Consider the following 27,638-nt stretch of genomic DNA (forward strand, 5'->3'; position numbering starts at 1 on the left):
GTGTAAAGGGCACAAAAAGGTGAACCAAGCAATTCTGTCTGATAAATAACTAAACACACGTCAATGGATAACCAGTTTGACAATCCTATTTGATTCTAGTGTCCTCAAAACAGAAACATTAAAGCATATGCTTATTTTTAAAAGCATCCTTAAATTAGCTTTACAAATGATGTACATTCTCAAAAATAAATGTTGAATAATAACCTGGTGGTTTTAATGCTCCACTGATTGTAGTTTCAACTTCTCAATGCAGCGACCAGCTTCCAGTAAGTTTCGGCTTCTGCTCTTTGAGTTGCACTTTTGTTTCCTTGGTAACGCCACGGACGTTGGACTTTGCCAAAATCCTCCAAATCCTCCAGTAGCACTGAGCTTTGTGCAGCCCCCCCCTCCTCACTCAGCCCTGTACTTCCACTCCTCTTCTTCATCCCTCCATCCCTTTCTCTCTCTTCCATTGTCCGGCTGGCCTGCAGTCCTTCAATAAATCCTCTGATTCAGAGTTTTCGCTCAGTAAATCCATGTGTTTGCTTCTCACAGAGGAGTCAGGGTTTTAGTGTTCCAGGTCCAAAAAAAAAAACTATAGTGAACGTTATTCTTAAATAAACTCACTTTAATCTCACGTATATCTGGTTATTTATTACATTTTCACAAAATGTTTGCATTCCAAGATAAGGGTCTCCTGCAAAAAGTGCACATTTATCAAAAAGGCCATAGGGTTTTTTCATGAGCTGTCTACAAATGCATAAAAAACAAATAGGTTTTGTTTCGTCCTCGCTTGCCTCCACAGCACCATAACACCTAGGGAAAAGGAAAACATTACCAAACATGTCATGGTTACTATCAAAGCTATACTTGTGTTTATATTGAGATGACACAGGGAATAAGAGGGGGCTACCTGATGTGGGTCCACGGTCACTTTCATTAAGGCCAAACAATAAAGGCTAAAGAGAAGAACAAAAAGAGGAACAAAAACTAAAAGGAACACAAGAGGTTTAATCAACAGGTGAGAAGAGAGAGAGAGAAGGAAAAAAAAGTGTCAAGAAGTTATTAAAGTTAAAGTTACACAGTAGTACAGTGAACACACTCACAAGTTAGTTACAGTTAACAGACATGAGAGAAAGCTTTCTTACAAAGAGAAAAACCTGTACCTTTTCCTCTATATCCTTTATTTGTCTCTTTTGCATGTCAATCCTGTCCTCCAGCTCTCTAATCCTCTGCAAGGCAAAGACAGACGTGGTTAGTTGGTCAAAGTACTTTACAATACGATGTAAGATCAAGAACCAGTTACACTAAACGGTTAATATCACCGCGATCCAACTATTCAGTATTTACTCCAAATACCCTGCCTCCTTCCCATCATGCCCTCTGTTTCCATGGTACTTGTGTAAGAATGAGCTGCCTCGGCAACCGATGAGCAAGTTTAACAGTGAACAGAGGAAGTGAGTCCTTGAGACTGAAAAGCTTATTCACTGACTGTTGAAAAACATATTAGTCATTGTGTCTGCAAAGAGACAATCTTGTATCTGTCTTGAGTATCTTTAAGTGTATTCAGGGACAACTCACACAGTAAAGACACAAGCTTTTAAATTTAAAGAAAGACATGACGCACATTGGCACATTTTAATTTATAAAGCCCTGAGCGGGAAGCTACCACTCTATTCGACGGCAATGCTGCAAAATTCAGATGGGCTTTATCAGACCTGCTCCACTGACATGCTCATGCTTTATGTTTCACAAGCCCGGTCTGAGCTGGGAAATACATCTTTTAGCTTCAGTGCCCCTGACTACTGGAACAACTTACAACATAGAATTAAAATAAATACCCTATTTTGGATCAGCCACACTCCACCTGTAACTGTTTTTATTAGGCTACGTATGTTCTGCTTCACTCATTTTGATCTGAATGTTTTAATTGTTCTTGTCTCTTTGTGAGCTTGTTGTATATTTGCATTGCCTTTGTGTGTGTATTGTATTTTTACTCAACTTCATTGTAAATAAGGGTCACCCTCTCAATTGATCTTTTGAGGGTAAATAAAGCAAAATAATGAAAAGAGATGCAGAAGTTCCGTTGGTAGATTCCATGGACAAGGCTTAACAGATATATGGTGTATGGCCTGCTGAAACTTTATAGGCACACAAGAAACAGATTAGTTTTTTCTACCAATAGTTTCCATGAATGATTAATAATGTGGTTTGAGTGTTAAGTGCTCTGGTTAGAGATAAGCAAAACCATGTTAGTACGTTACAGTACAAATGAAGTTGAAGGTGCCGTGGTTGTTGATGTATTGAATGAATTACTGATACTGTACGAGCCATGGGTGTAAAACTACTGTAAGCGCTGCGGAGTGAAGGGATAGGGAAGGAGTGGGAGGGATCACAATGATATACACACTCACAGACACAAAGCCATTCTGTCTCATCTTTCCACTTCTACATATGCACGCACAGCTAGAGCTACAGAGGGATACTGCATCTTTTTCATAGCACCAGAGGTCTGGTTGGGTCAGATTGAGGGGAGAGCAGGACTCAGTAAGCTGACTGGGTTGGTATTCAGCCTTACCTGCTGGGCCTGCTGTAGGAGCTCCATGCGCTCCTGTAAGATCTGACTGTCAAACTGCCGGCTCTGCCTGAGAATCTGCCGCCGCAGCTTGTCCACGGCTAGCCTCAGCTCCTCCCTCTGCCTGTCTGTCAGCGACTCGCCCACTGCGCGGCATGCCGGCTGCTCCTGCTGCAGAGCGCTATACAGCGTGGCCTCCAGCTCCTCGATCCTCTGCACAGCCAGCCACACACACACATACAGGTAGGTACACAGACATGGACGTGCACATGCAGACACAGGGACAGGCGTGCAAAGGCACACACACAAACGGACACACACATATGCACACACACAAACGGACACACACACACACACACACACACACACACACACACCACTGTGACCATGGCAGATATGGGGAACACTGTTCCACTTTGTATTGGGGGTTATTTAGGCCTGACCTTTACATTACAACTTCATTTTATCAACAACACAAATGTTGAGTTACCATGTAAAAGCCAAGCTTTCACCAACACAACATAAAGTGGGACCATAAACACAAACTGACACCAAATGAAATGGTTCTAATTATAATGAGAGTGACCTAACTGTTAACTTCTGTTTTTTGGGAACCTCTAACTAATGTCAGTAGGAGGGGAGAATTTGTTATGATCCTTCATGATTACAAAATCTAACTTTAATTAAACCCACGCGGTCTACAATTATTCTTCAACTTCACTATTTGTCCACTTTAACCAGGTAACACATCATTTATAAAAGCTAATATATCTTCATACCTTATACAATTTAAGAAAGAGCAAAACAGCAATTGTTTTTTTCAGAAGATAAAAGAGCATTCGGCCAATGGACAAGAAGCCAAATAACCTGGTCAAATCACTGACGCCGATTGTTCACAGAGTTAAAACTTCAGTGGTAAAAGATGCAGTATCCCGACACAATGTCACTAATTTGACCTCCATGGAGCATTCATGATGTTTGATGGGGTACCAAATGTTGTATGTGCCATGCTGAAATGACAATGTCGCATCCCTGCATTCCCTGAATCACTATCATTAACCGTTACGCCTGGTACAAAACCTTGGTTTATATTGTAGTCAATATAAATGAGTGTGTTTGTCTATTTGAGAGCCTTTGGGACAACTGGTTGTGTAAAGGGGGCATAACGGTCACACTTCTCCAGGCTTCGTACCATGTAGGCCTGGTCCAAGGCCTGCTTTCTGTAGTCCAACTCTTCCTCGAGGAATCCTTTCTGCTTACTAAACAGCTCCTGCAACAAGACGTGACAGCGTATAACACACAACACCGAATAACTACTGAATGGCAAAGTACAGCATACACTGTCAGATCAGAAAAAGAGTGCTACATTTAAAACCTGACACCACTTAAACATACACATCTGTAGATTGTGTTCTGTAATGGCGAATTGATTTTTCACCTTGTCATTTTCCAAGTTGATCATCTTCTGTGTGAGGGCGGACTCGGTGTTATCGATCTGCTTCAACCACTGTACAGGGAGGATTTGAACAAAAGAGGGGTTGATGCCTACTCACATGCCAAAATATAAGTTTGATTTTCGTCCATATTTAACTCGGCAGAATATTGGGAATCATAAATTGTCTTGGCAATGTGTGTTCAACTTGTGTCAGTAAAAAAAAACAACCAGGCCTTCACTCACCTTTTCACACAAAGAGATCACTTTCAGTGCTTGGATCACGGCTACCTGCTCCTCATTTCTGAGATTCTGCAGGAAACATAACAGGGAGACAGAGTCAGAAATCGTCAGACAAACAAACAATACAAGATCTTATATTTTTAATCAAATTAATTGAATTGGTACTCAAACTACTTAAAATTACTAAAAGCAGCCAACATGTTAATATAACAATCTTTAATAATTTCCCACCAATCTGGACAACAACTGAGAGAACTATGCTACAATAACTGCATTTTATTAACTATCTCCTCTCATCACTAGATCTTATTTTTTATCCAACAACACCGTCTTTGAACTCACCCCATTATCCCCCAGGATATCCAGTTTCTTCATCAGCTCAGGAATGATTACATCCTGCACAGATTTCAAATGTCAGACACAATATTGAATGTGTGTAGTAGTCTTAAAGGGGAAGTAGTCAGAGGGGTTTGTGTGAGTGTGTCTTCACCTTGACTCCCTCATGCTGGCAGTAGCTCTGTAGGGCGCTGCTGCTGTTCTCAGGGAACGCAGACATGTGAAGATTGAGGGCTGGAGATCTGCGCTCCCTCTCCTACAGAAAGTGCACACGTTAACACTCACACGCAAAAATGTTGTGACATCAGGCAAACTAACATTTCTACAAGGCCTAAGGTAATGTAAGAGTTGGTGGTGGTGATGTGCTGTGAAGTACACAATGTAAATGAGAGTGTAAAGGGAGTGAATGAGGGATTTACTTACATGACACTGAAAACATGGTCAGGATCTGCCAAAATAAGGGAGGTGGGGACCCATAGATAGAAATGGGAAACCAAACCAAACCAATAGGGAAGTTTAAAAACACGTGCTGAAAACTCAAAAGTGAGAATGTGATAAACTGGTAAGAGTGATGGATGACTGATTTACTAAATCTCTACATCAGTAACCTAACCTAATATGATATATCTATATTTAACTTTAATATTAAATAAATATACTTAGCATATAAACAAATAAAAAAAAAACATATTACACCAAACACACAAACAAACCTAATATTTCCTTGATTATCCACAAGTATAAGCTTCTATCTTATAGAAAATGTAAACAAAATGTGGGACATTCATGCAGGAACGAGACACAAAATGAACAAAGATGGGATCGAATGGTGAACTTAAATACATTCTTTATTCAATTTAAAATTATATTCATCTGAACAGACAACAACATTCTTTCATTTAAAAAAATAATATTCCAGTTAGGTGGGGGGGGGGGGGGGTACATACACACAGCTGCCATGCAAAACAATGCAACACAGAGATGCATACAGAGGAGGAGGACTCGAGTGTGTAGAGGTGAACAGTATATGTGTCTGTTATGGGTGAGGAGTCACTGTATGTAGGTCTTGCGTCTGGAATTGAGATTGTTGTCGCCTCCTGGTGACAGTTTGACGTTGGTGCATTCTCTTACTTCCAGTTCCAGGACTCGGAATTCCAGCAACTCGTTCTGGTCGCGAGCGTCCTGAACCTCGGCCTGCAGTCGCGACTCGGCTTGCTGAAACGCACACATCTACACACAGACACACACACACACAATACGTTATGAACACTCTACAATAATCAATGTCCAGACATTGTAATGTAGAACATAGAGGTTCTCACTGGATCTTAAGCAATCATAATCATCGCCTTTGCACTTACATCTTCACTCTTTATTTTTATCTTTCTTTGAAAAAAAATTCTAACATTAAATTTAAATTTAGCATTTGGATCGTTTATGCTGTTTTTCCTTCTCATTGTTAAAAGTATGTAAAGTAGGGATGGGATGATATAAAAATTCAAAGATAGGATTTAAAAAAACACCATATTTTAATATGAAATCATGGTTCATTTCCATTATCTGGATGATCGTGAATATCCTCATGAGTGACTTGGGGGGGGGGGGGGGAGAAGATTTATTTTTAATTGCCTGCATGTTCTCCTAAACGTGTCACCATGGCTGAAGACTTGGTTTGCCTATTGTATAGACCCCAAACAATTGTTGATTTCTGTTGATTGTTTTTTCATACAAAAAAATAAAGTGTCCCATATGTGATGCAATAATCAGATATGTATTACCAAAATGAAATGTAAGCTGATTCCAGTAAGATTCTGAGATTCATTTTTAGAGATTATGGCGATATTGTGAATCGCAATTATTTTGGTCAGGGTCATTTTGACATAAATATATTATATCATCCCATTCCTGATGCAAAGCACTTGGAATTGACTGTGTATTTCGATCACACATTTTGTAGTTTCAAATTGTATTGTATTGTATTAAAGCAAAATGATTGGTTGTGTATGGTATGCGTACAGATAATATACAATACTATATCATATCAGCAATAGCATGTAAAGATCCTAGTTGGCACCAAGTCAGCGAGGATGCAATGATACAGCCAATGTATGTATGTTGTCATTAAAGTGATGCATTCAAATCAGTGTACTGCCATCTACTGTACCTTCTCATGAAGTTCCTGGTTGGTCCTGAGCAAGTACTGCTTCTCCTCCACCCACTTTGAATCCTGCCATAACAACCAAACACATCATCAGCAAGAAGTGACACAGGCAGGCACAGGAAAAGGAAGGATAGTGTTCCCCTGACGACAGGGTGTAATGCATAAAGCAGTCTGCCCACACATCTGCTGAATTTCCAAATGACACAAGCAAAATGTACCCGACACAAACAGACAGGAACAAAGTGGCAGTGGCACAAGTTTATTGATCCAGAGAAATAAAGATCAGTCCTGATATAAACAGGCAAGGGAGCTGTGTGTTCACAGTAACAGGAGGAACAGAAAAGCAATCTGAGCAGAGCGGAGAATCAAAATAACAGAGCTGGTGTCGGCCCCAGCGTGGAACAGGCAATATAACATGCAGTGACAAAAGGAAAAAAGTTCACAACAAATGAAGAAACTAAGAAAAGTGACATGCATTCATCATAATAATAATGTCAGCTTTCCTCATGACATGCCGTAGCTAGTAATTAAGGTGCTCAATTTCTCTTCTACACATCCAGAGGTTTGGCTCAGTTTTCCAGACCAAAATCTTTTATGGGAGGACTTTTGAACATGTTAAATAAACCTAAACATCTAATGAAACTGTGCATTCATAATCAGAAAAGGTGAGATATTATTGATATTAATAACTTGTGTATCAATCAAATAGTTTGAAGCCTCGTCAAGGGCTGAAGGCTCAATTGACAGCGGTGAAAAAGGCCCAGTGAGAAACGGAAAGGACAGCAGGGGAGGTTGAGGCGGAGGGCATGCAGGCACAGAGCTGTGACATCACACGTGCAGGGTTAAGTGAGGTCACAGGATTCTGTGGAAGACCTGGTCGGCATAGCGCCAGCCCAGGAGCAGAGCGGCCAGACAGACATGCAGGAGGGCCAGTGAGAGCAGCACCAGCGAGCCCCTGCTGTCACCATCCCTCCTCAGCGGCTTTGTTGTTACCTGCCCCCGCTCGGCCAGGGCCTTCTCCAGGTCCACCATCTTGGCCTGGCAGCTGCAGAGGTCCGCCTGGAGCTGCTCACGTGTCTGTGGGGAGGGAAAGATCAACCAATCAGGGTTCAGTGTGTGTTACGGGGCTGGACAGCAGAACAACAGACTTTATGTGGCCTTACTGAGAAACTTGACTGCCAATAAGAAGAGGAGAAAAAAAAAATTATAATACCATAACACTTGTAAAAGCTTATCATGTGGCCTGTGCATTTATAATTTTTTGCAGAGTTGTGAAGAACAATGTGGCTTGGATGATGGGTTAAGGGAGGCAGAAAGTTAAATGTGACAGCACATACCCTGGCTTCCCTCTCAGCATCTAGAGAGCCCCCCGTCTGCTCTTGTAGGAGGGCGTAGGCCCGCTGCAGAGCCTGGTACTCTCTGGTCAACTGTCGAAAACGAAGCTCCGACTCTTCGCGGGTAATAGTCTGTGTTTAAGAAATGTAACAGATTTAAACTCAATACAAATGTAAGATTTGACCTTCTATCAGATAGTTCAATATTTTTAGAATGTTAGAATTAGAGAATATTGTTCATTTTCTTACCTCTTCCAAATCCTCCTCTGGAGTAGCAGGCGTGCGGTCAGTGAGGTCAGTGTTGTAGGAGGTCAGAGACGAGGTCTCAGAGTCTATAGACTCCTCATCAAATCCAAAATATGTCTCCACAACATGCCTCTGCAGAGAGGAAGAGGAACAAAAAAGAGGATGTGCATATTGCCAAATAAAACGCAAAACCTAATAAACACTTTTTTGCACAATTTATCAAGTGCCATATTGCATAATCCAACATTCATCCGGATTCATTAGACCTGATTTTAAATTCTAAAACACACACATCTGCTTATGTTTAAAAAAATGATTCCCTTTGTTCAGTAAAAGCCTGTTCACTACATTTCTATCTGACAGCAGGTACTGTCATTCTGTTGTATATCCCAGGAAAGTAAATCAGATCATATCAGATCAAATCTTTTGTCCATCCTTTGTTTTCTTCTTTCTTGCCATCAACTTTTCCAACCCCCTGCAGAGTCCTTACCATCATGTTTATAAGTCATCTCCTGGCAACCAGAGAAGTAGAGGCAGACTAGGGCACAGAGGCAAATGAAGGCAGAGAAGTAGAGGATAAGAAGGAGGTACTCCGTCATGTTGCTTATAGATTCAAAATGCCAACACTAAACGATAAAGGATCTCCTAAAATAGGTCTATCATATCCTGGACTATACTTGCTGATCTATCCAGCACTCTGCAGGCATCCAGTAATGTCCAGACAGCACTATTTATTTCCTTTACACTCCCACACAAAATGGAAAAGCAGACACCACAGCTCCTGATTACATTCAACTCCTACAGAATATCCCAAAAGGCCGACTTCAACTTCTGTTTTAAATTCTTAAAAAAAAGAGACAAATTTCCAGGTGCAAGTCCAAGAGCCAAGCCGCTGTGCCCAACCCTGTATCCACCTCACCAAGGTGACACACTGCTTGCAGCTCGGAGGGTGGGAGAAAACATCTGACACGCATCTACAAACTCCTCCTCCTTCATAGTCTAAATCATACACCCTCTGTCCCCTGATGTATACGAAGCAAACATGCACAGACACACAGCAATTATTTGATTTTACCACCATCACCTCACAATTAATTATATCTTCAATTTCCGCTTATTATTTTTATACGAGGAAGCACAGATAAGCAATATTTAATGGTCCTACAATAACACTAAATTTTATCAAATAAAATAAAGCACCGCCAACAAACAAACAAATGATTTCCGCTAGCTGTGGGAACATTGTGTGTCTGCTCAGCGTGATGCTCCCAGCTGTGAGGGATGCTGTCATTATTGTCTCATGAGACCAATTAAACACACACACAGTCAACTGAAAACAGTTCTTATTGGTCGGTCAACCGCAGCTAGGGTAGTTGCTTAGTTACATGCCACTGGATTAACTGAGTTTTAAGTAGAGTTACGGACACTTACTTTAGACAGTTTGGGAGGTTTCCTCCTGGTCTTTTTGCCCATCATCAATCGCTCACGTTCCTGACGACAAAACACAAAGCATGTCAACATCTCACACTTTGTCCCTGGTAACACCAGCCTCAATTGTTTTTTTTTTTTTTTTTTTAAATGACTAGACGAGTACTACAGGCTTTGCGCTGTTCAATCAAAACAATAACAGTCATCGGAATATTACATTACATGCAACAGGGTCCGATTTTGTCTGCTTCTAAAAATTCAATGTCAGCATAAGAAATTGAAAAACCAAACTGTACTGACAGAGACAGCTACGGTGAATTGGTAATGATATACAGCAAACACAATACTCGTAGGAATAAAGTGTGTGGGTTGACGCTCTTTATAGTTGTTTGGGAGGGGAAAGATGTGCAATGAGGAAGAAATTAGTCTCTGCTGGGATTAATGTTACCGAACACAACCAAAATGCAGAGAGGAGCAGGAAACGAGGACTACTGCTTTCACTATGTGATGCCTCTATTTAGGGACAAGTAATATTCTATAAAACTATTTTGAGATGTATTGCTTCAAATACATTTTATGGGAAACAATATTGATGATTTATTAACAAGATTGCACACTATGGCCGAAACATCAAGAGCTGTTAGCTGATATGGCAAAATGGGCAAACTCGTAAAATCTGCCCAACTGCCATTTTATTGTATCATATTCTCGTGTGAGACAACATCACTCTTCAAAGAAAAATATATGTAGGACTCATATGTTAAAACAGTGACACTTTTGAAAAGTAAAAAAAAAACAATTAGAAGTGATTTATTTCTTCATAAAATATAGAACATGATTTGAGTCAAACCCTGACCTGCGTGAGCTCGTCAATGACGCCACGTTGTTCGGCGACCTGCAGCTTGAGGAACTCCACTTCCTGCTCCTCGTGGGCGTGGCTCAGGTCTGTCAGGGAGCTTGGCCTCTTGAGCTGGGGCTGAACACACTGCTGCTGTGAGGGGGGCCGAGAGGAGGACGCCTTCTCCTTCTGGATGGGGAGAGGGAGACAAGAGGGAGAGGCTGAATTTATGACTGCACACATTTTTCCCCCACATGTGGCCAGCAGAGGTCCCACTTCCTTTATGATGAAATCCCTACTAACGCAAACCATGTTCTTCTACTGATATAATCCCTGCGTTCCAAATCGCATACTCTTTCTTTTTTTCTATTCAACATACTACATCTGACCATAAAAATAATCTAGCTAGCATGCAGTCGGCATACAATTGGGACATACTTTTACTTATTTATTCGATGATAACATTGCGCCTTGGTCTTGCCTCTTGCTTTTATATCCGTCAAATCCCCAGTTGTTTTCATACGAAGGCTGCGTTGATGTGACGAGACGTCACTTCGCCCAAATAGCATGCTGGTTTCAACACTAAAAATCTTGTCCGGTTGTAGTAGACATCCGGGTATTTTTAAGTAAGTACTAAATCTGACCACTATAATTGGGACATCCTAAAATCTCTTCTCTACCATACTAAATAGCCGAAAGTATGGGTATTGGAACGTAGGGATTGTCTTGTACTAGTGCTTGAACTTTGGACTCATCTGTAACTACAGAGAAGAGTGAGTTGAGGTAAAACATATTGGCAGTGTGTGTCTCACCATCTCAGCGTTCTCCCGGCTCAGGTTCTTCAGTTTCTCCTCCATGCGCTGCAGTGATTGCAGAATGTCGTCATTCTTCTTGGACAGCCGCTTGTTCTTCTCAAACAGTGGCTTCATCTGGCTCTCTGCTTCTCGCACCCGCTTCAACTGGACAGTGGAAGGAAACAATGTTAAGTGGTGCCTTATGGTGACAAAGACATTCCAGTTGGTGCAGCAGGACAGGCAAGATCAAGACTTGGAAAGGGAAATTGTTCTTTGTGTGACATTGTGTGTGTGTGTGTGCGTGCGTGCGTGTGTGCGTCTGTCTGTCTGTCTGTGTCTATAGTCACAGCATGTATGTGCTTCTGCATGTGTGTTCCTCACTAGTTCATTCCTCTCGTCAGCCAGCAGTGCATTCCTGTCCTCTAGTTTCCTGATGACCGAGTGGAGCTCAGCGATCTTCATCTGGAACCTTCTCATGTCGCGCTCGTCCACCTCCTGTGAAACGGGGGGGAGAGGGGAGGAGGAGGAAGACCAGATCTAAATAAAGGGTAGAACATGCAGGTAGCCGGGCAGGCAGACAGACAGGTGATGGAGGCACATGGGAACAATCGAGGAAGTGGTGGTAGGGCAGAGGATGAGATTTTCATAGTGCAACTATAAACTTGTATGTGCAGTACACAGTATACCAACACTCTTCTTAAGATTGTATGAGCTGTAGGTGTGACTTGAGACTGTATGTGATCTCCAATATGATTTATGTTCTTCACTTTCTCAAAAAAAGAAAAAAAAAAATTACGTAAATGAGTTTCCCATAAAAAATACAATGGAGCTATAAACACACAACAAGTATAGTGACCACAGGTTGATTCTACGTATAACAAGTCCAATACAAGTTTAAATAGGGGCTCAAGCTAGAGTACCGGCTACTTATGGCAAGAATCAATCCAAAGACAGTGCTCTAGATTTCATTTTGATGCCATTAAAAAGGCTTTGCATGGTTATAAAACCTACATTATAAAACCAAATGTTCATCCTGATACATAACTTTAAATGCAGACAGTCTGCACACATCAGTGAGCCTGTGATATATAAGCGTATTAATATAAGATGTGAAAAACTTAAATGTCTGTCACGACTGACAGAAATCCGTCTTAAACAGGGCAGGCTCAAATGACATGAAAATACATAGAAGAAACATATCAGATACATAAAGAAAGAGTGCAAAACATTGACCATACAAACAGTGAAAAAGCAAAACAGTGCAAGAAGACTGAATGGAGTGTGATAAATGAGTTACTGTTCAGTGTGGTGATTGCTGCAGGGAGGACGGATTTTTGTATATGTTTAGGGCTGTCAAATTAACACGTTAATTAATTAATTAATCACAGAAAAATTAACGCGATTAAAAAAATTAACGCAGATTAATCGCACTTCTATAATGCCCTTTGACCCGGTGCAAAAGTGGTGCGCAGCTGCACCTGTAGCTTGCTTACACAGCCCGCACGGGTAAAAGGGAGAAAAGTAAAGAGAGAAGCAGGGGAAAGGGCGGGGCCGAGGGCTCTATGGACGGTTTATGGGATGCTTCGGGCAAATAAGCATGAAGGTAGGAAGACATCTTACTTTATTCTCCGCAGTGTCTGTGCATTATTGATTTAGTGGGTGCAACAATGTATAGGTTCAAAACAGTATCTCTCAATCTTCCTCCGTGTGTCTCAATTTTGTTTGCTAGCTGTCTCGTCTCCCGCGTAAACGGACACCCGCCCCGTGTGTGTGTGTGTGTGTGTGTGTGTCAATATTTTTGCCTATGAGTACGACGATGGTGACTGAATCGGCATAGGCATCTGTGGCAGTGCAGCGCTGTCTGTTGTGGAGAAAGAAGTTACGAGAGACGGAGAGCGAGAGAGAGAGAGAGAGAGAGAGAGAGAGAGAGAAACAAACTGTAGCAGGCTATACAGCTGTTTATAAACAGGTATAAAAGTGTCATAAAAGTATGCGATTAATTTAGATTAATTAATCACAGAGCCTGTAATTAATTAGATTATTTTTTTTTAATCGCTTGACAGCCCTAATGTTTTTATATGCCATCGGGACTTTAAATGTCGACCTGATGGCAGTAACTGAAAGGATTATGAGTTATGAGAGTTATGTTTGGGGAGAGCCCAATTATCTTGCCTTCATGCACATATATCAACACATGTGCATACACTTGGTTTAGTGTCAGTGTGTGTACCTGGTTGTTGAGCGGGTCTGCGTTGTCCCCCAGCCCCGGCACCACCTCTCTCTTGGGGCTGCCATGGTTGTATCTCTCGGCCTCTCGTACCTGGCCCAGCTGCTCATCCAGGGCGTCCTTCTGCAGCTGCAGCTTCTGGGCGTAGCCGGCCTGCAGCCCCAGCTCCCTCTCCAGAGCACCCACAACCCGGTCCTTTGCCTTCAACTCATCCATCTATGAGAGGGGATAGAGAATTAACATGGGCTGTGGTGGGTGGTGGAAAAGAGTGTGCTTCAGCTGTCATTCATTTATATAGCTTTTGTTCATGCACTGCTTTCTCACAACTTTCTCTGACAGATGTTCCCACTTCCATCTCCACTTCCCTCCGTATTTACTTCTTTAACACTGGTATTTCCTGCACTGCCGGCTCTCCATCAATCAAAGGGTTACTCTCTCACCACTTACTAGGTCCCCCTGGCTGAAACATTCCTTTACTGAAAGACAGTGCCTAGCCCTACTGGAAGTAATGGAGGTTAATGAGTAACTGCAGCAGGTACACAGAATTGTATTTGAGTAGATAAGCACCACATGCAGAGATAGGCCAAGACATACAGTGCAGTGCAGCAATTAGCCTGTTATCTTCATAATGTCACAGAGAGATAAACACTGAACTGGAACTGAACTTCAGAAGCAGGAAAACAGATGTCGTTGTGTGAGGGAAACTTAATGGTGATAGTCAAATTGTGCTTTGGGACGGACAGAGACTATGAAAATAACAGCTGCTGGGTTGGTCTAGCTAACCTATCACGGGAGTAATAATACATGGCTTAGGGAAGTAAATGAGTCACCAGCAGGTTTACCATCAAGATTGTCTAAGGCCCAAATCTTCATTTGTATTAGCCTTTTTATACCGTGTCCATTGTCAGTTTAGGATAAGAAATGAACAGTGTCTGAAGAGTGTATGTGTGTGTGGGGCCTCACCACTCGGCGGATGTCTTTCTCACAGTCCCTCTTGATGCGGTGCACCTCATCCTGGTGCTGCTGGTAAGCCGTGCGGAGATCTGCGGCTTTGGCCTTATCTGCTTGCAGAGCGTTTGCAAGCGCCTCATCAGCCTGCTTCCTGGCTGTCTTCTGCTCCTGGATCTAAAAAAAAAATAACACACACACACACATGCCCACGCGAGCATATCAATACACACAAAAGGCAAAAACAACAAAGAAATTAAGTGACACTCCTTTATAAACACATGTCCTAAAGCCCATTAAAGCCTAATAATGATAGATGCCCTGTTTGTCTGGAAAAGGCTACAATGGAACAATAGCTTGGCAACAGGATTTTCCACCCTGCTTCCTGTTTTTCAGCAGCAAATTTACACAAGGTTGTCAAAGCCCCACACCAACACTGGCCATAGACACACATACGTAGGTATAAGTAGGTAAGTCAACTTTACATATAAAGCCCCTTTCAAAAGCTTTGTTACAAAGTGTTTTACAAAAGGATAAAGGGCAAACAATGATTTTTCAACATTACAGCAATAAAAACAACAACAGTTAAATGTGTCAAAAAACACAATAATGTACATGACAACTAAAGCAGCTACAGTCCTAGCAGAGGTATAAGGCATCAGGAGTTCCCCAGTATGCTGTGGGGCAGGACCATTCACAGCCTTATAGGTCAGGAGGAGGATCTTGAAATGGATTCTAAAATGTGACCGGAAGCCAGTGTAGTGACATAAGAACTGAGGCAATGTTAAAACGATGTGACTTCTTAGCGAGTAGTCCTTATTATGGACTCGCTGTCTTGGCTTAGGCAGAAATAAAGAGCGTTGCATAAAAGCATAGATAGGCCGCCTATCTATTTCCAACCGCTGGAAAGATAATACAGTGGGAATATTTTGTGAAACTAAATATTTCTCAGGTGGAAGTAGCAGGACTGAAGAACTGGCTTAACATGTTTGTCCACTTTCAGCTGGAAGTCAAATGTGACACCCAGGTTTTTGGAAATATGATATGATTTGTGAAGAAAAAAAAATTTTGTTACCTACCATAAGCATACAATTAAAGAATAAAAGAGCTGTGTTTGTGGCCTCAATTGTATTTTACTGAATAAATCAATTTCCTCAATGTGTTTAAGAAGTTTGTTACACACATTCTTTGAAAATCTTTGATTAAAAAGGCAGGTTAGAGATACAGTTTGTATGTAGTTTGTTGTGTGCTAGGATTCAGGTGTATTTTCTTTAGGAGAGGTTGAACTGTTACTGCTGGCATTTTAAAAGGTATCAGGAACATAGCCTGACAAGAGGGACTGGTTCAGAATAGCCAGCAGAGATGGTCCAGTAATGTTAATATTCTCTTCCTTTAATATGCCTGGTGGCACATGGAAGATAGAGTGTGGGAAACAGTAGTGAATCTAATCACTGAGGCAGATGGGAGAAAAGTGATCTTAATAGAAAGTGACAGGTGTGAAATGGCTCAGTTAAGGGGCTTGGGGGCACAAAAAAGAAAGCTTTTATTTTGTTAATGTTTATCAACAAATATAATATGTTGTTGATATTACCATTAAATCAAAATGTGTGTTGACCTAAGAACAGAAGAAATCCCCAGAAAATCTTGTCAAGTAACAGCCTTAATACAACAAAAAAGACCAAGACAGCCACCACACTTGATAGTCAATTAATGTTAATGTGTAGGTGTTTAAATAAGCCTGAGTGCACATTAGGCAGTACTAAGTGAGAAGCATGGCATACTAGATATGGTGTGACTTTGAAAGCAGGGAGAGGACTAATGCTTTGGTGTATTGGGTGATGTCACAGTTACCAAGTCCATTCATTTACTATGGATACGTAATCAATACTGCACTAATGCCACTTTTATTCTATGCTGCAGTGCAACCTATACCTCCTGCTGTAGCTTTATCCTCTCCCCATCAAAAGCCCTCCTGGCCTCCTCCCTAGCCTCTGCCAGAAGAGCATTTTTCAGCTTGTCAGCAGCTCCGTCTCTCAGTGCGTTGACGAGCCCCTGGAGCCTCTGCACCTCGGCATCCCGGATCTTGATGGCCCGGGCCAGCTCCACCTCATGCTGCCGGGCCAGGCCCTCCCGCACGGCCGCTGTGTCACGGAGCTTCTCTTCATGCAGCTTGGCACGCAGGTCGGTCACCGCCACAACATGCTTGTGCTGCTCAAGCTCCCGGGCCTGACGCTGCTCCTGTAGCCGCTCCCGCAGCTTACAAACCTGGGAGAGAGGGACAGATTTACCATAAGAATTCAATCCAACTATTCATCAGCGTTCATATCACAGGACACCGTGTGTTTATCCGTTTGCCCCAGAATATTTGCAGCAAAGTGAGGCCTTATGTTTGTGCTTTATGTAGTGGCAGTCGAAAAGTAAATGTATGAGCATCTAGCAAATGAGGATTTATTTTAACAGGGAGAAGTTTTTAAATGTGTTTCCGTTTATTGATTTTTCCAAAACGGTTATTATTTACTAACCAGTTACAAACGAGATACACATGTACACATGCACACCCCTAACTATATCAGCTGAACTGATATAGGCTGGTATGATATTTTAAATGAGAAAAACATTTGATTTATATTAAATGTATCTGTATATTCATACCATCCTAATGCCAGCATTAAACCTTATAAACTGCTGTCTTACACCACTGTTCCAAATGCCGACTTGCAGACCCTTTTTATGGAGGTGCCTACGTTTTAAGCATGTCTTGCCCCATAAGGATCTGTATTCTGGTATTTCTTCTGCCACTCTCCAAGTACAACCATGACAGATGCAGAAAAGTGCACAGAGAGCACTGAGAGCTAGGTTTCTATGTGTCAATCAGTAGCTACAAGAGGAGATCCACTCTCTTTTTAGGGCAAGCCTTGTAGCCGCTGAACATAAACTGTGTTATGCTGATTGTTCATGGTGGTACACTCATAATAAAAAAACCTGTGGGAGTGGCATATCTTTGTATCCAATCACAATTATTACAGCTCTTATTATATGTATTACTATACATTTAACTGTGCTTGTAATGCATGTGGCTGCAGCAACAAAGCGTTTTTAGTGACTGCATGACTGTGAGCCTGCATCATTAGATAAGTGCAACATTTATAAATAATTCTTTACATTTGCTTGTGACTATTATAAAAATGGTGTCATATTTTCTCCACACTTTTTCCCCCTTCCTCCCCCCCTCACCTTTCCCCTCTCCTGCTGTAGCTCCATCTGAAAGTCCATGAGTCTGCCCCTCAGCTCGTCGTTGGTGCTCTGCATGGAGTCGGACATCACCTCCGACTTCTCCGGCTTCCTTCCCTTCTTAGAGGGCGGGGCCGCAGGGGGCGTGGATGATGACATAGCACTCTGGCCAGCCAATCAGGACGGACATAAGAGTGCCAGGTGTGGTGTTAAATAAAGCGGGGGAGAGAATCAGTCGCTGCTGCTCCTCCTCCCTGCAAGGGCCTGCATCTTCTTCATCATCATCATCATCATCATCATCATCACCGTCATGTCGTTGTCAAGTCTACATCATTACTAGCGGTTGCTGGGAGTTTCTATTTGAGAAATACAGAGAGAAAGGGAAAAAAACACATTAAAAAAGGGTGAGTCAGTGTTAAAAAAAACTGGGTTACACGGAACTTCTCTGCACAACTCTCTGGGCCCGAGCCACATGACATGACGCACTATAGCCCGGGGAAAACAGACTATTTTTGGGACTCAAATTTACCCTCTCCACTGTCACAGCCTTCTGTCGAACATCAACACATGGGCCATCTATCTCCATCCCATTCCAGTCCCTGGACTGTACTCGGCAGCTCCATAGTGCATGAAAACGTGTCCGAGCACCATAAGCTATGGTTCCCCCCGGCATCTCAAATCTCCCCCCCCGACACTTCTCTCTTTTAGAAGACTAATAAATTCATCCTTTACTTTGATGATTCCTTTGTCCAGAGGTTCTGTTATCTGTTGTGGACCTGCATGCGTACAGTGCAGAGTAAAGTGGTGTCCTAGCATCCCTGTAGTCTACTGTATGTAACCAATGCAGAATAAACTAAATCACACATCGGCACTCCTTTTATCACTTTACTGCCAATTCCCTGAAGACTGACAGCCTGTGCTAATAAGAGTTTAACAGAAGTCTCCTTGGAAATTAAGATGTAGAAATATTTGCTTCATTTGATATTTCTCATGTGTCTGTCTATCTTTTCTATTGTTTTATTTTTAGTCTCCACAACTTCTCGTCAGTAAAATAATTGAGTGTTTTTTGAGTGGCTTGACCCTTTGGACCAGGTGAATTTAGAAGAAAGCTGACTCTTGATTACTCCCGATCAATCCTTTCACTTTATCCATCAACACAATAGCTACCATTTTCCACCATATGTATGTCTTGTTTAAACACACAGGACACCACGCACAGAGTGGCAACTGGCCTTATTTTCCATAGATAGAGCATAAGAGCCATGATGTAAAACCGAGAAGAGCATCAAATCAAAATAATATTGTTGTTTGTTAAATGTCTTAAAAGATGATCTGATTATCGAAATATTACATTTTCTGTCACCTAAAGCCTGTTACATACTCCGCGAGAAGAAAGAACAATGTTCTCGGTGACAGAGCAGCGAGAAGAAAATTACGTTGTTTTCTTCTCGCAGCTCTTGTTCAGCTGTTCTCGCAGCTTGTTCTCGATACATCGTCCGGGCCGAACTTTCTTCTCGCAGCTTGTCCGAGAACTATTGCGTGATTGGTCAGTCTGAAGTCAATGAGGAAAATCAGCTGGCGCTACTATGGTAACAGTGTGTGACGTGTGCCGCGGTGAGGAGTTCGGCACTTGAGTTCTCGTGAAGTATGAAATGTCCAGACCAGAAAGAACTTGGTTCTTGTTGTCGCAGCTCTGTCAGCGAGAAGTTTGTTCTTTCTTCTTGCGGAGTATGTAACAGGCTTTACTGATCAACTTATAGTTTCAGCTTCAATGTTAAAGTATTAAGGAAGTCCTCAATATGCATCAGCCATGCTGAAACAAGGGTTGACATCTTATTGAACAACACAAACCAAAGCTAATACAAAAGGATTTCAAATTTCCCCCTATTGAAAGGAGGCTCCAGTTGTGTTAGCATTAGCAGGTATCTTTTGGGCATATCTCTGTTGCAGATGTGTTGCTACAATGACACACACACACACACACACACACACTCGCTGAGCTGAAAGCGGACTCCTCTAATCTCGTTCTGAACATTGAATTGTAACCCAGTAACCTCACAGTCTGCTAACTATGAAATAAATAATGCAACGGTGAGGGAGCTGAAGCATTAAGAACGCAGGCGCCTCCATCTTTCTCTACACACAGATTACCAAACACGACATACACAGATCAGATGGTATGTAGCAATAGTTACCAAAGCAACCCCTTGCTCTCAAAAACAATATTCCTCTTGATGCAAAGGATGATGGGAAGGAGGAGTCACACGCTGGATTTGAAAACACACTCACACACACAGACACAGACACACATACACACTTCTTGCATCGTAAAGAGGCTGCACATTTCAGAACAACACTCATGTGCGCTCACGTGATGTGATTGTTTTATCTGGTCCAATCTCGGAGCCGAGGTTGACAGAGGCAGAAATGCATCGATGCCGGAGGGCAGGGAAGCTTTCTCCAACATGGATTTCTACACTGCAAGCACAGTCAAAACGTTGTTAACCAGCGGGGATAGGAGAGAAAAACAGAGTGAGAGAAAGGATAGAGGACGATTCAGCCTATATGCAAGAGAGGGAAGGGGAAATAAAAATGACCAGAGAAACCGACCCTCAAACCCCCCCCCACCCCCTCTCCACTTACATACTCTAAAAAGCACTCATCTCTCCACCCTCACTTGCTGGCATGGTGATGTTAGCGAGCAGGGGCAACCGGTGATCTCACTCTCATTCATAGAGACAGAGAGAGAGAGAGACAGAGAGAGAGACAGACAGACAGAGAGAGAGGGATCATTCACACACCGAACGCACTGACACAAGCACACATTCTTACACTGCACAACTAGGGACAGATACGGCTGACATCTATTCACACAGGCGCAAGTGGATCACTACAATTATTCCCATTAGTAACAAACAAGTATTTATGTATGGCAGCTCAATAGACTTGACTCAAAATAAGCAGTGTGTACTGGATTTTGCACAAACATCATTCGTACCAACAAAGACGGTGTCATGTACAGATTCCTCCCATATTACTGTTTTAAGCATATCTGCAATTTATTTTGTCAATTCAAAATGAAATGAAAGAGCCATGGTGTATGGTTTCACAAAAGGTGAAGCAGAAATGGATGTTAAGCTCTTTCCTAGGGGAGAGAGAAAAACTAAAGTGTCTTGAATGATGCATGTTATTTCTTACAGTATTTGTCTTCACATACTCCGGTTCAGAGTTAGTCCTCTACTGATATCCTGTGCTTTGCCTCACGACAAAGCTCTTGGTTAATAATGTATGGTTCATTTTTCACTTGACATGAGTCCAGGTTTTTCAGACAGTTCCCACAAAGCCTCACGGAGCCACGTGCTCCCAAGCTGGCAGCCAAAACCCTACTCTAGAGAGTTTATAGGGGAAACTGGAACATTTTATAGGGGCACAGAGAAGCTAACAAGCACTTTTAATGTTCACAAAAGCCAGCACAGGTCACACACCTAAAATTGCCTCATCCACTCAAAGTGTAAACACGTATCTAGCTTATATTGCACAAGAAAAACCTGAGTATTTAAACAACCCTTTCAATGGACAAAACTGACGTCATAATCGACCCTGCCATCAACCACATACAGCTGATATAATGCCAAAGCCATGTTCATAACAGATAAGCATGGCATATTTTGAGAGTTGCAGAAATTGGATCAGCAAAAAAATGCACCTTCCAGGTCTATTTGGATGCAGTGAATGTAGCACTGAGAACGTAAATCGGCTTAGTCAAACAATGGAGCTAAATCGCTTGACGGTGACTGCAAGAAAGAATTGATGAAGAAATTCTGCAGCTGCTGAGGAGAAGTTTCACAACAATGCTAATTGTTGCTTGAGAAACGGCCACCCTGAAAAAGACAGGGAAAGAAAGTCAGCATCAATGTGCCATAGCAATATTAACTGAAGCAGAGCGAAATCAAGGCTTTAGGCTGGTGCCTGGCTATAGCTGGCTGATGCTGAAACTTTTTACGGTTTCGAAACAGGTCAAATAAATCATGACAAACATAAAAAGTAGTTTCATAACAGTCCCAGGAAAGCACTTTGCTCTTGTGAAATGGCAGGCTTGTGTGGAGTTACATTATTACTGTGCTCATCACTTTGGCTTTAAGTTGAAGGATTTTAAAAAGGTATGTGACAATGTTCCTTTTTTTTATGAAAATCATTAGTAAACTGCACAGTAGGGTGGACATTTGCAAAGCAGTACATTCCTAACAGGTGCCTGAGCGTAACCTACTTTAACATTTGGACTGTTTTGGTCATTTGAGAGTAGACTCCTTTGCAAAAATGTTGAACTTTTCTATTGCAGTGTTTCTAAAATCCTTTGCCATTTGCAGGGACGTTGGAAGTAGGGGTGCGGCCTCACCCCCCCTCACCACCGCCTGCACCCCCTCTCCGCCCCCCTACACTTTGCCCTGTGCTCCCGCGATTGCTCTGTAAACAATCTCAAGTCCTCTTTCCCATCTCCTGCTCCCTCACATCAACTTGACAGAGCATAACACTATAATATATATAGTTTATAGGCTATACAGTATACTATATAGGCTAGATTACATATGCCCGTCGCATTTCTTCACCGTGCCCAGGACGAGATTACGGTTGTGCCCCGCCTTCACATGCGCACTTCGGTAGAGTCAGAGTGCTGAAGGGCGCGCACTAATGAGCATTAGGTTATCATTAAAAATCCATTCTGCTAAGCGCCCTACCACAGGGGGAGAGAGAAAGAGAGAGAGACGCGCTGACAGGATGCAACGTTCACCTGCGCACCTGCTCCTCCAAGGTGTGTGCCGGTATCGTGCCAAGTAACCGCTGATAAGAATTGTGTCCGGCCGGTGAGCGCGCATGCATCAAGTAAAGGCGAACATATTAACACTTTATAAGGTCGTAAAAAAGTCGGGTCGTCTTATATTCGGGGTCTAGTATTCGGCGTCCAGTAATGGACTGCCCGTTACCAGAGCGGTCATTCAGCTTCAGGGCCTGTGTCCAACTTGTGTTTATTTGATTTTTTCGGGTGGAACCAACATTGGCTGTGCTCTAAGAAGCGGCCGGGGCATGCGTGTGTGCAATGGGAGAGAGAACGTTTCGTGTGGAGAGAAAAAAGAGGCAGGGGAAATCGCCAAAGCCAATGCAAAGCCTCGAGTCATGTTGCGAGTCAACGTATCAGAGGCAGGAATCGGCTGTGCGATGGACTTTTACTGTAGCTTGCACTGCTGAGGAGAGATTGCCAACTGCGCTGTCCATTTACGCACCGCCAGGGCCGCCGTAATGTTTGGATATAATTGCTTCAACGCCCTTATGATAATAAGAATGAGAGGCTTCCTTAAAACGCTGTCCATGCTCTGTCTATGCGGTCGTTGTGACTGTAACTTTGTCGGCTGTAAACTGAAACTAACGGAGATCGCGGAAGCCTTCCCCTCGACAACGTGACGTGCACTGCCCCGGTTATCATTCACCGATCACAGCGGGGCTCAAGAATACAAATGTATGCAGAAAAGGAACAAATTGGTGAATAAAAATTCACCAGAATGCAGGAAATTAAGCATTTAATGCTCAAAAAATTCTGGGGGAGTACCCCCAGACTCCCACTTATAAATTGTCACAACCCAATGTTTAATCAAAACCTACGTCCTTCAAATTCAGGATAAAAAAATAAAAAAAAAGGCTAAAAGGATACTTTGGAAAATTCATAAATGTTATTTGCTTTTATAGTTTGTTTTAATAGCTTAATTCTAATCAAATTATTTTAGATATAAATAGGCTATTTTATCATGGTTATAGATTGCTAATTTTACCAGTAGCCTACTGCTTTGTCTGATAGCGCTGCACCTCGGCCAATTTACAGCACCCCCCTAAGAAAGTAGTTCCAACGTCCCTGGCCATTTGTGTTTCTATGAGTTTGCAGTAGGGATGTCCATGGTTAACTGGTTGACCGTTAACCGTTAAGAAGATCTTTAACCGGTTAATACTAAAGGTTAAACGGTTAAAAAAAATTCAATCATCTTAATTTCTCTCAACTCCAGACTCTTATTTTGATATCGCTAAACTGGATGTAAGAATGTGAACTGGGTCAAAATGAATTTACATTGGCTACTGGTCCCTGAATTGTTTTTAAATTAATATGCCGGTCCTTGGAACAAAGAAGGTCTGGAGCCCTGCTAGAATGCTTCAGGTATTTCACTATAAATAGGCTACATTAAATCTTAACGGTTGTGGTTAAGTGGTTAAAGAAAAAATTCTAAATGGCCATCCCTAGTTTGCAGCCTACCTTAGTAACACAGCCATACACTCAAATGTATGTGATCGGAAGACCAACGTCCCCGCAATGGTGGTCACACAAGCTTTTTACACACACATACAGATGGACCTCCTGAAAACTACACAGACCACACATACACTCACACTGTGCCAAACATTAACTAGACTTCAGTGAGACAAGCAGGCCCAATAAATACATAAAAGAGCAGCAGATGGGATCAAACAGAGAAAAACACTCCCGTCCCTACTTCTAAAACTCAACAGTGCAGGTGTGGACAGACTCAAGAAATAAACCTGTTCATGCTTCACATTTGTTACAATGCCTCGTCGTAGACTACATGGACACACAACACAGATACATTCTCATTGTAGTGGTATCAGCAGAGTAAGAGACTGTCAGAACAACTTTGGCCACATTCCAGACATCTCTCCACAGTCCACACACACACACACACACACACACACACACACACACACACACACACACACACACACACACTCTCAGCAGTCTAGTGATACTCCAAAGACACTGTAAAGATCCCGCTGAAAGCCTGAGCAATCCAGCCGAGTGCAACGCGAGTGAAGCATATGACCTAAAAACTACTATGCCAACAGAATGAATACCAGTTTAGTGACCTCAATGACTAGTCAACCCAAACACATAAACAAGAAGTCTCTCTATATGCTCCCCACTAACACATTACTCAGTTATGCTGAGTCAGTTATGCAAGCATTAATGTGTCAGGTTGGTCAAATCAATCAAGGAAGGCATTCATTGCTTGTTTTTGGCATGGGCATAAACCTCTACGTGCATATGCTTTTGCATGCATGGGTGCAGAAGTGTGTGTGTTAGCACTAGCAGTGATGAAATAGTAGAATTGGTAATGTGATTAACCTTGCTTCTCTCTCTGTCTCCCTCTGACTTCACAGCACATTGGTTAGTACAGGCTGGTTGCTATTTACCCCCCGGCTTACACATAAATTCCGATACACGGGACAGTACAGATATTGACTCACTATTTGCATTACTAATATGGGGGTTTTATGTCTTCATGAAAGGGTTACTACAAAGGAAGTGAAGCAATGAGGGAGGCACGCTCTTGTGGGTTCAAGTCTCCATAGGGATTATCCCAGTAGTAGGGTGTGCAGTACTCAAAGTATTTAGCTGAACAAGGCAGACGTACAGAATGAAAGATATAGGATAATGAATGAGGAATAAGTGTGATAAATTAAGTTAACGAGAGGAGTGTGGGTAAAGGCAGGGGGAGAGAGAGGGGGTTCCTATGGTGCAGCTGTGGCTAAACAGGTAGAGCAGACGTCCAATGATTGCAGGGTTGGTTTGATCCCCGCCTCCTGCCACATGTGGAAGTGTCCCTGGGCAAAACACTGAACCCCAAATTTTTCCCAAAGTTTAGCTGCTCCCATTGGTGTGCTTGCACCCTGCGTGGTAGCTGCTGTCATTGGTGTGTGTGTACGTGTGCGTGTGTGTGTCAAACTATGTAAAGGCACTTTGGAAAAGTGCAGACCGTGAGTCTCTTCTTGACACACTAATTATAATAATGATAGTAAGTTTACTACCTGCACCAGACCTACTACGTCCTTCCTAGGGTCAGTTATTACAACTCATACAATGAGCACAGCATGCAGCATCATCATCATCATCATCATCATCATCGTTTTGCAGCACACCCTGAGCAGGCTGATCAAACAGAAGCGAGTGTGAAACACATGTTGGCCGTCCACACTGGGGCAGATTTACAATCCTCTGGGGCCTACTACAGCAGCAGAGCTGTTATGACAGACAGACAGAGAGAGACACAGGGTAAACACAGCTGAATGGGCATCATGCATGGCAAAGGACTGGTTTGGTATAGGGATATTGTGAGGGAAGATGTTTTGATGGCTTAATGCGATGTGGCCAGCTCTCTAATGAGCTGTCAAATGGAAGATTAGAGGTTTTTACAGTGGAGAGCTGGAGGGAGCGCTTTTTGCACTGCTGCTGCTGACAGCCCGGCTGCAAGTCCGGCTTGCCAACCACACCCCACGGAGGCGACATGCATGGGGGGCTGCTGCAGCATCCTCCAGTCTTCCACAGAGGTCGGATGTCCTTGCACTTTCATGAACGTGCTGATGTGTCTATCATGTAGCATTTCCACAATGCTTTTCTAATGTGACCACAGACTAATGTGGTCCTTATCCCCACCAAGTAGTAGCCTCCATTATACCTCGTGGGATCGGGCGAAGACACTATGTAATGTAACGGCTTCGATAAAAAACCTATCAGGAGGAGGATGAGGACGAGGGAAGTAAAAGCAGTTGAATATTTTCGCTCGTGTCGGGTTGCGTTATTATCAAGCTTAATACTTCCTCTCCGGCTAGCTGGCAGGGTCGGCCAGAGGATGTCACACGGGTTCAAACGATGCAGCCAATATTACTCATCCATTTCTGGTTCAAAATTAGGCTTGGCAGTTACTAAAAGGTGGCCCAAACTCATAAACCGAAGAGCCGGTGTGGTCGACGACTCTGTATCCACTAACGCACCGTTAGCACATGAAGCACGAATGTGGGAGACATGTCACCGCAGCTAACTAGCTAACGAGTCCACAAATGAGTTGGGAGAAGTTGTCTATCGTTACAAGTCGAGCAAACTTACCTGAAATGGAGGTGCAAAAGGGGATGTTGAGAAACGTCGCTTTGCCTAATTTGCTTAAAATCCAGGAAAGGGAGGGATGGGCTTCGGCGTGGAGAGCAGTTACTCACCCCCGGCATTAAAACATATATATAAAAAAAGATGCCTAGTTCAGCTAACGGCGACCATGTTCAACTTTAACCCTCGGATATTACACACGTTTTCCAGCAGTTGAAGTAGTGTTTCCACTTGTGTTATCCTCTCTAGCTAGAGACTGCTTTCAGCTCCAGGCTTCTCTTCTTCCCTCCTCCTCCTATCGCGCCGCACGTTGACACTTTGCTCCACGCCCCCACGCACACACACAAACACGCGCACACTGGAGTGCACGCGCGCCGTCATTTGCTCCTACACATTAGGCTGCATCCACATGAGAAAAAAATTAAATAAATAAAACTGTTGCAGTGATGCCCGTGTCGACGTCAACGTGTGTGAGAGAGAGGATGGGAGAAAAAGCCGGGCGTCGCCGGTAGCGTGATAGAAGCGCGACACCTGACTGCGTGTTCAAGAATGACACCGCGCGCACTTAATGCGTGGACACGCAGCCAGTGCGGGAGAAACGTAGGTCTACGTCGTCAGGGTGTACGGTGGGGTGGTCCGGTGGTCCCCTTTTTTTATAAACAGTCTATGGCAGGCCTGGCTGACACAGACAGGTTATGGTTTCCAACATATAATTTGTTCCCAGGTGTTTCACCTCAATTATCAAAAGATGGACAGTAGGCCTATATTGTTCAGCAAATCATTTCTATGTGTGAATAAGAAATAAGAAGTTTAACAATATACTATGCTGATTGTTAGGCGACCTCATAAAATAAATAACTTCATATTTTAGCTGCATGATTTTTCTTTTAACTTATTTAAAATATTTCAATGTTTCATTTCATTGTCATTTCAA

The 27,638-nt window shown here is 42.6% G+C and overlaps 1 protein-coding gene across 1 annotated transcript; it reads right to left on the minus strand.

The window, feature by feature from the left end:
- Positions 1 to 718: 718 nt before the first annotated feature.
- Positions 719 to 27,008, minus strand: jakmip1 (janus kinase and microtubule interacting protein 1; the record flags this gene model as incomplete). The annotated part of the gene is made up of 23 exons (XM_080035409.1): positions 26,711 to 27,008; positions 17,776 to 18,128; positions 16,474 to 16,806; positions 14,557 to 14,718; positions 13,597 to 13,809; positions 11,748 to 11,861; positions 11,385 to 11,531; positions 10,591 to 10,761; positions 9,738 to 9,797; positions 8,310 to 8,438; positions 8,064 to 8,192; positions 7,720 to 7,803; positions 6,730 to 6,792; positions 5,697 to 5,795; positions 4,720 to 4,821; positions 4,572 to 4,625; positions 4,233 to 4,298; positions 3,993 to 4,061; positions 3,747 to 3,824; positions 2,558 to 2,767; positions 1,146 to 1,211; positions 893 to 938; positions 719 to 795 (listed from the first exon to the last, which is right to left on the minus strand). The coding sequence occupies exons 2-23, from the start codon at positions 17,929 to 17,931 to the stop codon at positions 719 to 721; spliced, it is 2,628 nt and encodes an 875-aa protein (XP_079891535.1). The 5' UTR covers positions 17,932 to 18,128; positions 26,711 to 27,008.
- Positions 27,009 to 27,638: the final 630 nt, after the last annotated feature.

Source organism: Ammodytes marinus (genome assembly GCF_949987685.1).
Source record: "Ammodytes marinus genome assembly, chromosome: 10".
Classification (NCBI taxonomy): Eukaryota; Metazoa; Chordata; class Actinopteri; order Uranoscopiformes; family Ammodytidae; genus Ammodytes; species Ammodytes marinus.